At 42.2% G+C, this 17,565-nt stretch overlaps 3 protein-coding genes across 5 annotated transcripts; all 3 read right to left on the bottom strand.

Annotated features, from left to right (window-relative positions):
• Positions 1-855: 855 nt before the first annotated feature.
• On the bottom strand, positions 856-2,997 carry LOC133890739 (uncharacterized). Its single transcript, XM_062331258.1, has 2 exons — positions 2,777-2,997; positions 856-2,583 (listed from the first exon to the last, which is right to left on the bottom strand). Exon 2 carries the CDS (start codon positions 2,426-2,428, stop codon positions 1,361-1,363), a length of 1,068 nt encoding a protein of 355 aa, XP_062187242.1. The 5' UTR covers positions 2,429-2,583; positions 2,777-2,997; the 3' UTR covers positions 856-1,360.
• Positions 2,998-3,149: 152 nt separating this feature from the next.
• Positions 3,150-9,045, bottom strand: LOC133890353 (constitutive photomorphogenesis protein 10-like; the record flags this gene model as incomplete). Its single annotated transcript, XM_062330750.1, has 4 exons — positions 3,150-3,357; positions 3,490-3,637; positions 8,427-8,500; positions 8,712-9,045. Coding segments are annotated over 4 exons (579 nt in total), but the record flags the coding sequence as incomplete, so codon positions are not given.
• Positions 9,046-9,628: 583 nt separating this feature from the next.
• LOC133890738 (glucan endo-1,3-beta-glucosidase 4-like) lies at positions 9,629-13,974 on the bottom strand. Of its 3 annotated transcripts, XM_062331257.1 has the most exons (5): positions 12,990-13,192; positions 12,453-12,582; positions 10,996-12,252; positions 10,020-10,047; positions 9,802-9,931 (listed from the first exon to the last, which is right to left on the bottom strand). In XM_062331257.1, the coding sequence occupies exons 1-5, from the start codon at positions 13,011-13,013 to the stop codon at positions 9,802-9,804; spliced, it is 1,569 nt and encodes a 522-aa protein (XP_062187241.1). In that variant the 5' UTR covers positions 13,014-13,192. The 3 variants fall into 3 exon arrangements, with proteins under 3 accessions (XP_062187240.1, XP_062187239.1, XP_062187241.1); XM_062331256.1 differs by lacking the exon at positions 12,990-13,192 and adding an exon at positions 13,353-13,974 and having other exon boundaries at positions 9,629-10,047; XM_062331255.1 differs by having other exon boundaries at positions 9,629-10,047; positions 12,990-13,193.
• Between the last annotated feature and the right edge of the window lie 3,591 nt (positions 13,975-17,565).

Below are 17,565 nucleotides of genomic sequence, written 5' to 3'. Positions count from 1 at the left end.
CCGATGCCTACTGCACATTAACTAAAGTCTACACCTTTTGACATGCGTATCGAAAGCAGACTAATTGTCAACATAATGTGAATGAAGATTAGAAATGCTAAGCAATCTAGTGCCTTCTATTGTGGTTTTCATCCACTCGTTCAGAGGATAAAGCTCCACAACCCTTCACAAATCATATCAATGCCAAAAGGGTAACAGAATTTTACTTAAAATTAGAATGAGAGAAGAGGTGGGATGGTGGGATTATGCTGCAAGAAGCCCAAACAAACGGGATTATTAAAAAGTGGTTTCTGAGAAGTCAGAAATATGGTTCTAAGGAAATAAATTAGAAGCTGAGAAAGTAGTTGAGGGTAGCTTTTTTTAGAAGTTGTGTGCTAAGAAATTAAAAATTTGTTATAAAAGGCAACAGTTAAAATCCAAAAATAACTTCTAAAAAAATAAAAGTAGAAATCCAAACAAATAGACTCTAAATCTTAGATCCACCAGGCTATGGCGGTGATTGAAATATAACATGAAATCGGATCACTTAGTATTAGATAGACTAAAGATCGCGGTGTTGAAATTATATAATTGAGAGGACATAAAAGCAGATGTGTGGGGGGGGGGGTAGTTAGGTGTGAAAAATAAAAATATATATAGTAGGACAGGAATAGTTAAATCTTGATCCACCGGGTCATGACGGTGATTGAAATATAACATGAAATCGAATAACTTAGTACTAGATAGAACAAAAGATAGCGTTGTTGAGATTAAGTAAATTGAGAGAGAACATAAAAGAGAAGAAACGTGTGGTGACGTACCATATGTTACATCCTATACCAAGATACCTCACAGGCTCCCACTCTTTCACCTCTTCTTTTTTTCCATAACTTGTACTCTCAACATTCATCATACACCAGATTGAAATGGGACGTGACTCAAAAAGAAAGAAAGGGAGTCTGCACCAAACCCATTGCTGACCTGGGAGAAAGCGTCGGTAGAACCGGCCATTTTTTCCTTTTGTATTATATTCATGCTTCTATAAGAAACTTTACAAAGAAAGTCATGAACGCATGTGGAGCCTGATCCTGACTTTTTGATGTTTCAGCTGGTACATCATTGACCAAATAGCATAGAACATCATGGAGTGAATGCAACTTGACATAACATGATCTTCTACTAAACTTCACAGATTATTGCTCTAGGTAGACAGTAGTAAAACTGAAGGTAAATGGCCCGGTCTTGCTATGGAGTTTCTTGGGAGATTTTGCACATCTTGCATCATGCCCAAAACTTGAATTTCCACAAACGTGCATTATTTTGAGATGTGCAGTCTGCTAAGAAACTCTGGACCAGACGTACTCAAATACGTAACACTTTCTTAGAAAGGTGTGTTCTTCTTGGAGCCATGCTTGGCCTTGATCATCTGGTTCAAGGCCTTCACGCACCGGCGTATCATCCCCATCGACTTCTTCCCTCCCTCAGGCCGCCTTATCACCATGGCCAGCGTCGTGCCGCCTGCTGCTGCTCCTCCTCTTGAAACATCGTGATCAGCAAGGACATTCTTCCCGTGGCCTCCTAACTTGTTGGTAGGTTTTGCTTCTCCTATGGTAAGCTGCTTCTCCTGTATCAACTCCTGAAGGGAGAACCGGGGCATGCCATCGACAACACACGGTGGCGCGGATAGGTTCTTCGTACCTTGGCATTGCTCCGATGTCTTCTGCTCCATGTCATGGCATTCCTGCTGTGCCTTCTGCTCTTCTTCTTCTTCCTCATACTGCTCTGATGCCCGCTTATCTGCCTCTTGGCATTGTTGAGACGCCTTCTGCTCCTCGTCTTGGTACTGCTCAGGTGTCTTCTCCTCAACATCATCTTCATGTTGCTTTGGTGTTGTCTGCTCTTCATCTTGGCATTTAGATGTCTTCTCAACCTCATATTGATATTGCTGCAGTGTCTTCACTTCATCCAGATACTGCTCTAGTTTCTTTTCCTTTTCATCCAGATACTGCTCTGGTTTCTTCTCTTCATCTTGATACTGCTCTGGTTTCTTCTGTTCTTCGTCTAGATACTGCTGGGGTTCCTTCTCCTGCTCATCTTGATATTGTTCCAGCGTCTTTTGCTCATCACCTTCATACGGCTGTGGTGCATGTGGAATCTTCAGTCCCTCATCTTCATACAGACATGGTGTCTGCTGCTTTTCATTCTCACATTGCTGGAGTGCCTGCAGCTCTGTATCTTGGCACTGGAGCAATGTCTTCAGCTTGGCATCTTGGTGTCGATGTTGTGTCAGGGGCGGCACATACTGGTCTTGAAAACAAGCAACCAGGCTTGCCGATCGTCGTGTTCGCCTCGACATGGCAATGTCGAAGCGGCGAGACTTGCTCACATCTAACTCGGTGGCCATTGTCTGTGGTCTGAGGAGAAAGATCACCAGAAAAGTTGCTTGCATCTTCTTCTCTGGGATGGAGGAGTTATAGGTCGCCTGATGTGGTTAATTGAGCAGTCCGTACAGGGAATCAGTGAACTGGTGAAGCGTCCATTTCAGAGGTGAAGTCCGGTTTGGTCATTTGTAAGATCAGTACCTGTCCCTGTAACTTTTCATCCCTACATGAAGTGAGATTCAAGTCAGCAGCAGTAGGCAAGTGACCATTATCCTGCCATAAACATCTGATATCTTCGTTCTACAATCAACTTTTACAATACCACGATCATGATTTGTTGGATGGCAATATGGCATTATTTTGTCCAAGTAACTCCTAAGAACTAGGGACAAAGTTCTGGAAGCAAGAAAATTTACCTGCGTAACTGAAGCTATGCCCAACAACAACCCAGGAATGATAACCAGCAAGATTTGGTTTCAAGTGAAAGATTTGAATGACATGCTTTACATACTTGACTAGAGAAAAATTATCGATCACACGCACCACTGCAACATTAACGGCTGTTGGTCACTGAACCTTTCCAAGTAATTTAAGGTTTTTCCTTTTAATAAATGAAATTGGCACCTTCAACTAGGAGCTGATGCCAGTTTCAATAAAAAGAAATTTGGGAAAATAAAATGAATTCAGAGAGCAGGTTCTGAAGAATTATTTGAGCAACTTTGGCAGAAGTGTAAAATCGGAAAAGGCAATTCTGCACCTAAAAGTAGCATCAAAATAACACTCCGAGCATAAAGTACACCTTCATGTCACAACTCAGATTAAACAAAACATTGGTCCTTCGCCAACATTCTATATCTCAGGCCCCATTAAGGATTATTCATTTACAAGATCAATCTTGCATAGATACAGACATAATTCCCTATCTTGCAAACCTCATGGTCCATTCAGCTGCTATTTCATCGTGTTTCGTCCTATCAGTCAGATACAAGCGGGGTACCTGCACAGACAAAGATAACGTAAGGCTTTCGAGGGTTGAAGCAAAGTAGAAACTTTGTGGACAGTAGACTTAATTTGCACCAGGATCAATTATTGTTTACAGAAGGTGGTACAGAGAATGAACAGAACATACATGGATCTGGATTGCTGATGATGTCTTTGATGGCCAGTAACACCTTTGAAAGAGTGAAAGCTGGACTCCAGCCATCCCTCAGAATGTCCAAATACACTTTACCAGTGGAGTCAACATTGCAGTGGTAAATCCTTGTTTTGAAAGTTACCTAGGAGAATACCAGAATAACACAAAATCAAAGTTATGAAACTAAATTGTCGTCCAAATTAAATGTGTTCAAAATTTAACACATTCGACTAGAAGAGTAAAATAATTTGAGAATATTTCCAACTATAACACATGAAATATCAAGCCATAGTTAACATTACTCGTAACACCAAAGCAGTATGGTGTACGTAGTATAAGTCTGATCGATAATCTCTTCACAGAACATTGAGAAAATATTTTGAGAGCACAAACATTCAAAACTATTATTAATGCATTTTCAGTTTGAATAGTACCATTAGCTGGCCATGATAAAGATATGACACTGAAGGTCTGTGTGGTAGGTGAAAGCAGCATTAGCACTGTTCTAGTCATGACATCTAAACGGAGGCTGGTTGTTTCTGATCCCTCATATCTCAAGCAACCATCAAAGTATCATCTGTCAAAACTCAAAAAGTAATAACAGGAAATAGGTGGTGGCGGTGTTGGCATCCTCCAGGAAGTGTCGGTGGTGATTTTGGGTATGGCTAGCAGCTGGATAGTGATGAATAAGTGGACTCTGCATTTAGAATGCTTCCCTTATTTATCAGACTATCTTATATTCAAAGCCAACATAAATAATATGTCACCGCATGATAAAGGTGATGTCGAAGTACAATGATATAGTGGTATGGCTTCCACTGAATAAAAACATTTTCTTATATCTTTTGCTCAGCAAAGTATTAATTAAAGTATGACAGAACAGAAACAATATCTTAGCAGCTCTGCATTTTTATTAAAAAAAAACAATGAGAATAGTAAACCAGAATATAATGGTGATTGTTTATTGGAGGGAGGAGAGGAGAGGGATGGCGACCATGGAGGTCGCCAGCGGCTAGGGTTTGAGTGCAAGGAGGCGGCGGCGTGAGAGAGAGAAGGCGACGGTCGGCTAGGCGTCAGGTGGCTGGACGGCAAGAAGAAGGATTTCCCTTCTAATTCTTGCTTACCTCTTTATTGATGGTTTGCCTCTCTTTATATAGAGAGGCTAACTTAGCTCATCAGTAATCTATTATAATTTGGAAAGTAATGAAAAACCCTAATCTACTTAATGGCTAAGAAACAGCGTGGACCCAGCCGCTGCTACAGTACCCACGAGCGGGCTTTTGGGCCGGCCTGTCTTAATGGGCCATGACCCATGATATCTCTCCCCTCTTTCACTTGCAGCTCGTCCTCGAGCTGCTAATTGGAGAGAACTCCGCATGCTGCAAGGTGGGGTCATGGTTGAAGTCCGAGTAAGCCTCATGTTGAAGAACGAATTCTGCTCCCATGCGGCTTTCTGGCGTGACGAGACAGTGCCGGAGATGGTTGATGAAGAACTCCATTCACCTTGTATTGATGATGACGACGATGGCCTTGAGTCGAAGGAGTCTGTATATCATTGTTGCGCCATTGATGTTAACGAAGAAGAGATACTTGGCGATGAGCTCGGAGAAGACATGGATTATGGTGATGACGTCCTTGGAGATGTCGTAGAATCCCTTAAAGATGATTGCAATGTGGTAGTCCCTTGTATCCACGTGCATCCTTGTCGTGCTCATTGGAAGATTTAATCCTCCTGGTTCCCATGGGAACGAGACAAGCAGGTAGGCGATGAGGACCATCCCAAGAGCAGCGAAGGTCAGTCTCCAAAGCATGTTGTGTGACGATGTGGACAGCCTTGTTGGAGACGGTGTGGACAGGAAGGGCAGACGTACGTTCCTCCTGAACGCTGATGGTTGTTGGATGCAATAGAGGTCGAGCAACCATTGTCGGTGTAGAACGCTCGAAGATGAAATTGTTGACAACCAGATGGGTGCGGTCATTGATCTTGGTCGATTGCAGTAGAAGAGGACAGTTGATCGACCCAACACAAAGGATACGTGTTGTCTAGGCCGTTGAAAAAGCATGCCTGGGGGACATCCGGTGTTGGTGGGGTGGATCGTGGTCACTTCATCGTTGTTGAAGTAGAAGCGGTAGTGTCGTCGAACATGGAGACGACCGCGACATTGGAGCCTTCTCTCGTCATTGAAGGCAAGGTAGTCGGGGAGGGGTACCGCACGTAGCCGTTGTAGAAGGATGCGAATGGCGACGTACGAGATGGCGAACCTAAGGGTGTAGAGGACTCGTCGTTGAAGAAGATGGTTGACGAGCGGAGGCAAGTGGTCGCTGTCAAAGAGATGTAGGGGTGGTCCGAGAATTGACCTAGCCACTTGAGGTGGAGGAGGCCGGATCAGGCGGCCGATCCGCGCCACTGGGTATGCAAGCCTTCATTGGATCAGCGTTGCTGTAGGGTCATTTGGTGCCGAGCTCGAAGGTTGTTTCCCACCGAAGGACTTGCAGATTGGCGGTGGTTCAGTGGCGTCAAATGCCCTTGGGCCTCCTGTCCTCAGCGTGAACTCCACCAGGTTGGTCGTGGATGGCGAACGAGACTCCGCGGCTGTTGAAGTGCCATAAGCCTCGGTGAGAGATTCCATGACCGCTGACACCGCAAAATCCTATGTAGTGGCCGTGTGTTCCTCCTGAACACTGTGGGCTGCGAAAAGGAAGTCTCCGATCACATTCTCTGTAGATTCTGCAAAAGATGAGACGACACCAAGCATGTCGGAGAAGATGTCATTGGGTGATGGCGCACGAAGGTCGGGTAAGCCGGTCAACTCCTAATGAACATTATCATGGGTATTGTTCACGTCGTGTGTAGTAGAATCCACATGGAAGAAGAGGCTGAAAGAAGCATCCCGAAAAGCGACGTGGTGGCGGGCCTGGCGAAGTCGTGGAGGACAGCGTCGATGCTGACAGAGGAGTCGTCGTCGAGCACACCTAAGGAGACATGGGCAACACCACCTGGCGTCGAGATAGGGTGGAAGACCGGCATAGAGGGAACGCCAATGTTCGACGTGTAGGCGATCTTGCGGGGGTGTTCATCTGCCGATGGTCGTCGAGAAGTGTTGGTCATGACCCCCGATGAAGCTGCTGATGACGGGACAATGGCATCTGGTAGGATGATGGTTGTTGGCGGTGAAGCAGCTAAAGATGCGTTGATGATCGACAGTGTGGTGGCAAGTGGCGGGATGAAGGAAGCATCCGTCGAGGCAGCGCAGTTACCATGCTGCAGATCATCCTTGTTGGTACAGGCATCTGAGGCTAGCAGTCGGTGCGATAAAGGGGAAGAAAAGGCACCTCTTTTGGATACCGAGGGCCGTTGAGGGCGATGTATAAATCAGCAAACCATTGTCGGCCTTCTTAGCGGTATTCCTCAAGTTGTCGACACAAATCAGCTCATGATAGCGTAGGATTGGAGACGAGTGGAGCATGAAGATGGGAGGAAATCAGATCTGCATGGCACTGTTCATGTACGGAACATTAACATGGTACTGTTCACATGAGAACCAAACCTACGGTTGTTGTCGATGTCGATGTAGTCCTTCGCGACCACATCTGCACATGTAGATCTTGAGTTGACTGTAGGATCTATCCCTCCGACGAAATCCATGACGTCAAAGTGGTCTCTGATACCAGATGTAATGGTGGTTGTTTATTATAGGGGGAAGAGGATGGGGATGGCTACCATATAGGTCGCCGACGACTATGGTGGACAGTGGCTAGGGTTTTGGGCGCAAGGAGACGGTGGCGTGAGAGAGAGAAGGCAAGGGTCGGTCAGGTGCTAGACGTCTGGACAGCAAGAAGAAGGATTTTCCTTTTAATTCTTGCTTATCCCTTTATTGATAGTGTGACTCTTTTTATATAGAGAGAGGCTAACTTGACCCCTAAGTAATCTATTACAATTTGAAAAGTAATAGGAAACCCTAATCTACTTAATATCCAAGAAACGGCGTAGACCCGATAGCCGCTACAGTACCCACGAGCGGGCTTTTGGGCCGGCCGGTCCTAATGGGTCATGGATTGGGCCGTGACCCATGACACAGAAACTTGAGATAAATTTTCTTCATATATTATCAACATCGTATTGAGAAGAAATAAAACACCACATTTCACACTTGCGTACAAACACCGCTTTAGAAGAAAAAGACTAACGTTAATTAGCAGCAAAGAAAGCTAGCTTGAACATAATCCTTTTCTCATTAGTTCCACTCCTTGCCCTCAGTCCTCAGATACAGGCCTCCCTGCTAATATTTTCTGTTGAGGTGTGGGCATGTGGCAGTTATAGATGAATCTTCATTCTTGACAGACAGCCGAATGCACTTTTCTCTTTCTAGGCCAAAGAAAATCTTGGTAAATTATTGTTTTCAATTTCTTTTTACTATATTATGATAGATGATTGTTGAAAATTTGGGGATATAAGACACTAAGGACAACTATCCCTCTGCATTTAATAAAGTATACTAAAGTTCATCACTTTGATAATACTCTGTTTGCATGGTTATTCATTCAATTGCCTGGGAAGAATGATCATGGTGAGTAAATTTGGGATCCCAAGAGCAGAACAATCAGAACTAGAAATACAACACTATTGCCGCCTAACTGATTTGACCTCCCACTTGATTTTCTGTTCGAATAATTTGTACATCAACACTCAGAAGTCACCAAAACTGAGTGTGGCATACATTCCTTAAAACTTGTCCATTCAAAAAGAGTACAGAACCAGCAATCACGACATTAGGTAGAAAGTATGCATAACAAGGAGAGGAAATGTAAATTGGAGCTTAAGTACGCAGGACACATAAAAAATATTCTGTACTAAACAGCGATCGCACAGCACACTTCAACAGACCAACATTACACAGAAGCACATACTAGCAAGAAATGTGAATTCTTACCATGGGAGGTTTGAACGGATAATCAGGCGGAAACACGATATCAAGGAAAAATATCCCTCCTTCATACGGCGATCCTACAAACAAATTCGGAGTCAACTCAACCTGCAGGTGCTTATTATGAGCCTAGCTTATTGTACAACCCCACGTTCTGCATCTACTCTAAAAAATCACAGGAATTTGATCAAGTGAAATTGCCGTGTAGCGCAGTAAAATTTCCACGAGCTTTCACCTGTCTCGAACGAATCGGCTACAGGCGAGGAGAAGCTGAGAGGAGGGAGCTCGTACCTTGTGGCCCGATGATGGTGGAGAGCCAGTGGTAGAGGTTGTCGCCCTTGGGTCCGGCGGAGTAGTCGGAGGCGTCGAAGTCCAGCAGCTCCTTCTGTATCCGCTTCCCCGACGACGACACCGACGTCCTGCCACTCGACCCCCACGGCCGCACACTGCTCCCACTTCCCCCTCCTCCGGGGCCACCGGCGCCGGCACCACCGGCGGCGAAGGGGAGGCGGGAGTCGGGGAAGGAGGAGGACGACGTGGCCGCGACGGTGACGGAGGAACGCGTGTGGGCCGGCTCGCCATCCCGGTGATGCCTCAAAGCCAATTTTGCAGGCCCATTACGGTAATTGATAATGGGCCGGAATGGACCAGACCGGAGCCGTTAATCTCTACTGTATAAAACACAAGTTGCTCTTGTGTCACCCCTCCAGCTATTTTCTGCTCTCCTTCTATCTAATAAATCCTCTAAAATTAGAATAAGTTAACCACTTTTACTACCTAACATCGTCTTTCAACCTCTCCTCCTTATTACCTGTTACAAATATAAAACTTATTTTACTAATAAAAATAAAATAAAAAATTAGTGGATAATTTCTTTCTTTTTCAAATCCTATATCAAAGTATATTATCGCTCCCAACTTATTCATAGCGCATATACATCTCCATACATAAAATTTACGATGTTATCGCATATAATATTTACATTTTGTATAAACACTTAGCTAGTCATACATAACGAGTAAAATAAATCATGAGCTTAAACGAACAGACCCATTATTTTGCCGGGCTGGGTGTTCCAGAAAGGTACAACCAAAAATTTAAACCAACAGTTCTGGACTAAAGCCATATGCAGTACACATCATTTGGAACTTCCAACATTTCAGAGCAGCAGCTTTGCACAGCTCAATTTTCCAAGTTGACATTCAAAATTGATGAGATTTGACGCAATGCTCATTCCTAGAACAACAAATTTTGAAAGATTACATGGCATCTATGAGTACAGTAAAACAAATTATGGCTCACTAGTCCCTACAGTATCTAATGACAAGATCCACGATAAATTCCGGGCATCTCATCCAAAATGTGACATGACTAAAATGTTTTACAGGACTAGGATGGGCAGCAATGCGGCTACTAGGTGAGTCAACCAGCAAGATAGCGATTTTGTAGCAAAACTGTCCGGGCTTACAGGCCCGGAAGCTGCACCGCCATTGCTGCCATTGGAACCGGTGCTGCAGATAGAAGAAAACCACATTGTCAGGATAGAGCAACAAAAAGATTAGAAACATTAACACAAAATTAATGTCAAAAAGGACTAACCTTCCTGCAAATGTGCATGAACCATGGCCTGCAAGTTATAATTCAGATGAAATTTCAGGTTAGGCTCGTGTTATTAACATAGTAAAGTGATAACAACATGATCTGATATAGCACTAACTACGTTTGATCTCTTGCAATAAGACCAATATAATAAAAAAGGTGACTTCTTTATAGTAGAAAATGTGATTAACTACGAGATGCTGATCATGTAACCATAGATAATGAGGAATGTGCAAATCAATTTTCGAAACACATTGGAAAAGGGGTGATGCAAGAGCAGGAGAAGGTGACTTAGCAACATCAGTCATTTCCTGTTAAAAGGAAGGAAAAGATCTCTAAAAAAAATCACATTTTTGCTACTGCTCCCCTTCATACAAGTCCATGTCAGTTCAATCTATCATAGCAGTACATGACCCATGCCCGAAATCATGTGGATTCTGATTTCTAGCATGTGAGAGCATATACACGCATATGATCAACATGTCTTAAGCGAAATGCTTGCTAGATAATTGACATGTTCCGTAAGTCTCAAGTTTGAGCACCAAGGGCTTGTTTTTCAGGGTGCGGTACAGTGTTAGGACTGTGTTATTGCTGGGAGGAACGTGACAACAGGTCAGCAATAGATTGAGCTGGTCAGCTACCAGTGCAGAACCCTAGACAAGAGATAATAAAATAGAAGCATAATAGTACTTTTGTGCAACAGAAAGCACAGATTTAAGCAGCTACGGAGGCTAATGGTTAGGTAAAAACGTGCACAACAATTGCATATAATCTGCTTTCTTTTCCCCCAATGCTTGCAAAGTGAAACATGTGACTACTGAATTTAGTCTTCTGAAGTGTCACTTCAGTGCTGATGCCAAGGGTAATTATAAATTATTTGAAAACAAAAAGGATTATTGGAACCCATACAAAGTAATCCATGATTGCGCAAAAGTTATACTGTATACTAATTGTAGAAGAGCAGAATACAGCTTACTTGGATCAGTAGATGTTATCATTGCAGTGCCATTAAAGTTGCATGTACCACCACTAGCTTGTGTTCTATGGTAATAATCGTTGAAAGCATAAGAAGCAACAGCTACAATGTCATCTGATTCATAGCATGGTTGCCCAGGCTGAATTGCACTGCAGTTTGCAGAGCCAGGGCCACATGCCCAATCCAAACTATGCTTCAGTGCACTATGGGGTGCATTTGAATTTGCCACACAAAACATCCCACGCAAAGCTGGTGATTCCGGAATAGTTGTGGCCACGTCCTCAAATGATAGAGAGTAGACAGTGGATGCATTTGGAAACATAATCCCCCAGTTTTTCTCTGATACAGGCCCTGACCGAAGATCCTCGTTGAACAACTCAAAGATGTAGGTGCTCGACTGGTTATTTGGTTGGCTGGGTGTACCGGAATTATTCAGTACATGATGTATGAGCTTTGTATTGTAGGCCAAAGCATTATCAACATTGGCAGCCTTCTCATTTGGCCCACCAAGCCATGGCCAGCCAGAAGCTGTGACCAAAACAGGAATCCCCGTGAAATTCATTGTTTGCATCGAGTTGTATGTAGCATCAATCATAGCATCAAACATATTGGTATAGAATAGATTGGTATTAGGATCTGCAATTTGACTGTTGGGATTGAGTGAGCGGAACAACGCATACTCTAAGGGGAATACACCTTGCCCTTTGACATAGCCATAATATGGTTGAGCATTTAGCATGAAGGAAGATCCTGTATTCTTCAGAAATTGAAGATACTGGAACATTATTGAGCTCCATGTCGAATTGAAAGTGGCAGTAGAGGGAGGAAATGCCTTCAAGATCATATCCATTGAATGAGGACTCGAAATTTTCACTTGAGTATTGAGGTTTGCAGCCAACAGAGCTAACTGAAGGAACTGCAATGCGGGTACAAGAACAAGAGCTGCATTTGGAATAGTAGTAAGAACCTCATTACCCACTGCAATATATGTGATGTTAGTCGCCGGAATGTAAGCAGCGACATTCTTGTTAATCCAATCAGCAGCTGTGGAACGAGATTGCCCCACACGAAGTAGCTGATCATTTGGTACCCCAACCATCACTTCTATCCCAGTATTAGCAAGGGCAGTCAGCATCTGATGGTCTGAGTCAAGCAGGCGAACATGCTGAATCTTCTTTGATTTAAGGATAGACACTATATCTGTTGCTGATGGTAGGTTCGACATGTCGGTCCCAATATTAACACCAACAAATGCTCCTACAATAGTTTGCAGCAATAATTGTTATGTAAAACGTAGGGGCTATACATATTTAGAACCGGGTTTTTTCAGCTCAAATAGCAACTTTTAGTGTCCTCCTTGAACTGGTTTCCGCCATACTGGGAAATCAGAATGAGGTACTAAAAGAAAGGTTCAAAACCATACCCATGTACTAGAAAATAATATGACGAACTAGTACCTGAAACATCGAAAACCATGAGCATTAACAGCATAACCACGCTCTGTAGTCGCTTGGGAGACATATTGTTGCGCCCAAGGATCTGACTAGCTGTTAGGAAGGGACACTTCTCAGAAGCTCTCAAGCAAAGCTGAAATACCAAGAACAAAAGTGATTATTTCGTTCATTCAACAGGAACACAAACTACTATATATAGCAAACAAAACTCTTAAAATTTATAAACTGTATCTCTGGGAGATATTTGAGCTAAGAAACACATTGATGGTGTGAGTGCAGACAATATGCATTCACATTTGTAGAGTACACGTTAATATGATATCTAAAAATCAATTTCCAGATTTCCCCGAATCTTCAGCATGTAGAAACAAACTTAGAACATTAATGTAGTACAGGGTATCCAGACAGTTATATGAAGTTGTCCAATGGCACTAACTTCTTCTAAATGAATGGTCTAATAACTGAAAATGCCACTCCTAATTATGGGGAAATATTTTTTGGCTCCTATTAAATGGAGAAATTGAGATAATGAGTCGGCACCTCCAAATCATCAGGGCAAGACATTCCCAATTTCTATCTCAACTTATTCATGATTGATTACCGAAGCTGCATCAAGCCTAAAATTTGCAAGACTCACGAGCAAAACCACCATGGAAAGAAGAAAACAGAACTTTGAAGGCCCAAAAAGGCTAGAAACAGCAAAAAACAAGAGCAGAGAGAAGTAAACACCCAGAAATTTCGAGGCAAACAAGGAACAGAGCTTAAAATGCCATCCCTTTCTAAGCAAACTCAGTTGGTAAAAAGTCACGAGCAGGAAAGATCACAAAGCTCCAAAAGAACGCAACAAACGGCAACATCGTAATCTCAACAACAGTACAAGAAAAGGGGAACAAAGATAGCCACCTGATCTTGTCCTCAGAGAGGTGCCCTTTCTTCCTCCTCACGCCGCCGCCGAGCGGAAGCGAGGGCGGCGAGAGGATGACCCGCGGCCGCCACCGACGAAGCGAGGAGGAAGTGGGAGACTGGACTGCTGCAGAGCTACTGTCCTGAGGGGATGGGAAAATGGGGAGCGATCTCTCTCTCTCTCACTCTCTCACACACACACACAGTACACAGAGAATCCGAGGAGGTTTTGTAGCCCTGGCTACCTGAGAGCGTGTTCTTGGCTTTTGAGGCTCTCTAGCTTCTGCTTCTTGGAGGTTTAACTCAACACTTCGTAATTAAGCAGCGATGTTAAAAGTTGATCTCTCCGAGGAGTTGCGATTATTAAAGAAATGCGAGTGATTGACCGGGAGCTCAGCTGCGCGCGTCGCGGACGCGGATCCAATTGAGCTTCTTGCTTGCCTTCTTGGAGGGGACACCGAGGACTAAATTAACAGAGAAACAGAAGTGGGAATGGAAAGGTCGAGGAGCAGGAGGAATAAAAGGAGGAGCTTTTGATCCTTGGAGGCGTGGTAGCGAGAGCGTGATGGCTGGGCCAGTACTGACGAGCTGGGAGCCTGGAGGTGTGCAGTGTTGCAGGATGGCTGGGTGTAGGGTTGAAAACGGAGCGATCTATATTTGGAAAAATGATATATATGATCTTACATGGTTATAGATATGAGTACGGATATTTTTGAATTAGCTATAGATACTGATATTTTTTATTTGGATACGGAAATGATTTTTAGTTAGAAATGGATATCTGATCTAATTAAAATGGATAATATCTGTTTTCATCTAGCCCATTAAAAAACAAATTACAAGTTCATCAGTTCGTCACTACCGTCCATCAGCCCACCACGGCTCATACAACTCTAACTACTTAGACTTTAACTTTAACCTTATCTAGATCCATACAACACAATTTGTATATGCGCATTGTTATTTTTTATTGTTTTTATATGCATAATTTAAGAGGTATTTATTATTTGATATATATCCTGATCTGTATTTATATTTGTATCGTATTCATTTCTAATACTATCCGCATTCATTTCTGTATTTGAGATTTTCATATTTATTTTTATTTTTAATTAAAAATATAGATACAAATATTGAGTACTGACGAGCTGGGAGGTGTGCAGTGTGCAGGTTCCACAGGGGCGGCGAAGGCTGGCCGGCGTTGTTTCTGTGGTCACGCTCGTGTGGCCATTTGAACATTGGAGACAAGAGTTGGTTGGGCTTCTTAATTTGAATATTGGAGACGGTGGGAGCAATTTCTCGTGATGAAACCGCTCAACCAAACCTGCTAAGAATTCAACCGTTACTAATAATTTATCCATCGGAGACAAGAGTTTTGTTTAGCAATCAATGTGCAATCAAACTTTTCTACTTTGGCATCCAATATCCTTACAAACATTTAGGTTCGAAATATAAAAAATGATAGTTGGATATGCTCAAAAAATACTTTTTAGAGCATTACAAGTATGCTATGTATGGTAGACATATAATTTGTGATAAAATACTGTTTTGGTCCGTAGCAAGGCACTTTTGTTCACCGGGAGAAAGTATGTATAGTGCACGCGAAATGTACACACATGAACTAATTGATGTTCAGAGGTCAGAGGAAAAATATTAGGTCACATCTAAAAAAAAAGTTCCCACAGATGGCGCCCTTACCTTTTTCTGCTGAGTTATCTGAAAAGTTAGAAACAAAACTTATTTTAATAAGAAATTGATTCGACGTCTTAATGAAATTATTTTTTATATTTGTTCTTTGCTAATTTTTGGGTATATTTTTTAAAAATATGAGGAAGAAGGAATTGATCCGTAGCGTCTATAACCTGTTACAATCTATATCTCAGATGTTGATCATCTAGTTATGCTAGATAATTACTAGATATGTGGTGCCTTGTCTATCGTTTAGACTATATTTTCTGTTACGCTTCTCCGGTGTCTCTGTACTAGCTGTTCCATCTATTTCGGTCTCAAAATGTACAGAACTATGTATTGATGATGTTCTGTTACTTTGTTAATGGAAATGGGTTCTATTGTTGTCACACTCTAAAAACTCTAACCTAATTATCAAGCATGTATATACATCATGACATCATGCTTTATATATTTGGTTTTATTTTAAGTATTCAAAAATATATTGGAAACGTTATGTAATTTATCAATGCATGTTTCCACCATATATAGTTATAAGTGAAAAATATTTATAAATGATTAGGAAGCCCAAAGCCATTTAAGAATGATAAGGAAAATAATAGGAAGAAACGGGAAAAAAAAAATAAAGGCTTTCAGCATATAGTCTTAGCCTACGGTCTGACCGCCAGGACTCAGAGCGGTCACTTCAGACCCCATCGATCACCTCTCACTTCCTCGCTTATTCATTTCTTCCCCACTTGAGAGAGAGAGGGGGGGATTCCCCACCATTTCTCCACCTCGAGCTCAACGGAGGCCGGAGATTGAAGGAGGAGGTTATCCACGAGTTCCTAATGTCATCCCCGACCTCAGCCTTAAGCATTCCTAATGTAGTACCAACAAGCATGTAACGGACCAGGAAAATAAGTGTTTTGATGGTAACAACAAGCATATAATTGCAACGTGAAAAGGCATATTGTGCTAAAATTGAACTATTTTTTGATATACCTGCGAGGTCCCTTTAAATTCTTGAAATAGAACTAGGATTTACCCAGAACTTTTCGAAGTAGCCCCACAGTTGTTATACACTTATACCTTATCATGCCCCAAAGAAGATGCGAAATAGAAGGATTAAACACAAAAATACTTTATGTGCAACCTATTTGTACAACTCTATTACAATCAAGTGTTTTAAACCCTTCGATTTATAAGTGGGTCACTAATTAAGTGATTCAAACTATATGATCTCCTGGTTGTAAAGTCCTACAAACAGTTTGTACATGTAGTAGTGATCGATTCATCACCATGTCGTGTATTTTTTTTCCTTTCTATTCTTTCTTTTCTGGGAACGGATCTACTCCACCGATTAATTGACTACTTAGAATACGAGCATTTTTTTCAGGAGACGCTCCCATTTTTTCTGTTCATGAACGGCACTTCCCTGGCACTAGCAATGTAATTTCTAAAACTGATTGTAAAACCCTGTCCGGTCCCCCCAATGCATGTGCAGGTACACACAAAATGGAGATTTCGGAAAGTGTACTTTGATTAACCTATCACCCTGGACCTTCTTCAACCCCAGGATATGATGAGTCGACATTTTCTATATAAGTGTCCAAGGACACATGGGACCTGTTCATACGCAGATCTACTCTTCAAAGTAGCTTCCATACAGAAAATACATTTTTATTGGTATTGTTGGCAAGCATGCCCTCTCTGAATTCACAAAATACATTTTTGATATACGCGCTGAACTGCCGTGGAAATGAGCAACTAGTAGATAAAGTTTGTCACTTTCGCTGGAAGAGAAGTGGAAAAATAAGATAAATGTTATGTGAACTCTTTGGATATTTGGTGCCTATGAGCATGTGAATTCAAATAGTTTCGCCCATGTTACTTTCCCGCTTTTGAGATGAAAAGTAGCCGGATAGCATGATGAGATGGAAAAGTAGCCCCAGTACCAATCACACCGAGCTCCAAATTTCTGCCCCACATGACAGACGTTAACCTCTGCAAATCTGAATAAATACCATTGAAGTAGTACTGGACCAAAGAACTGTGGAAACTTGATCATATGTCCCAAAATTAATCAAATTTTTATAATATATCTAAAGTTAATCATCATTTAATTATATATCGCACATAGAATAGTTTGTAATAAAATTTATCCTTTACCTTTCTTATTTATAAGACATGATTAAAGAATGATCAACTACGGATATAATATCAGAGTTTGATCACCTATGAGATATATACTCAATTTTCCTAAGAACTGTAGCAAATATTGTTAAAAAAGGAACTGTTGCAGAGCAGCTCGTTCTTGTTTCCTATCAGAAATCGGTACATCAAGCCGAACTTGTCCTACGTTGTTGGTACTCGCGAACTGAGTTTATGATTCTCCGAGTACGAGAACCACTGTCACCGAGGCCGTAACGTTGCCTCGCGCACAGTATCACGGGAATCATGGCCCAACACCTGCTGTCGCTGTGCGTCACACGTGCATTTGGGATTTGGCACCGGCGTCTCACACGGATGCGTGCCCGTTTTC

This window comes from Phragmites australis, chromosome 14, assembly GCF_958298935.1.
Source record: "Phragmites australis chromosome 14, lpPhrAust1.1, whole genome shotgun sequence".
In the NCBI taxonomy this organism is placed as follows: Eukaryota; Viridiplantae; Streptophyta; class Magnoliopsida; order Poales; family Poaceae; genus Phragmites; species Phragmites australis.
The sequence above is the reverse complement of the archived record's forward strand: the minus strand, read 5'-3'. Positions and strand labels throughout refer to the sequence as shown.

Coding starts and splice junctions, on each gene's coding strand:
- LOC133890739 (XM_062331258.1), bottom strand. CDS start 2,428: ATGCAAGCAACTTTTCTGGTGATCTTTCTCCTCAGACCACAGACAATG.
- LOC133890738 (XM_062331255.1), bottom strand. CDS start 13,013: ATGTCTTGCCCTGATGATTTGGAG. Junction 12,583..12,989: donor CTTGCCCTGATGATTTGGAG/GTGCCGACTCAT, acceptor TTGGTATTTCAG/CTTTGCTTGAGAGCTTCTGA. Junction 10,048..10,995: donor GATAACATCTACTGATCCAA/GTAAGCTGTATT, acceptor TATAACTTGCAG/GCCATGGTTCATGCACATTT.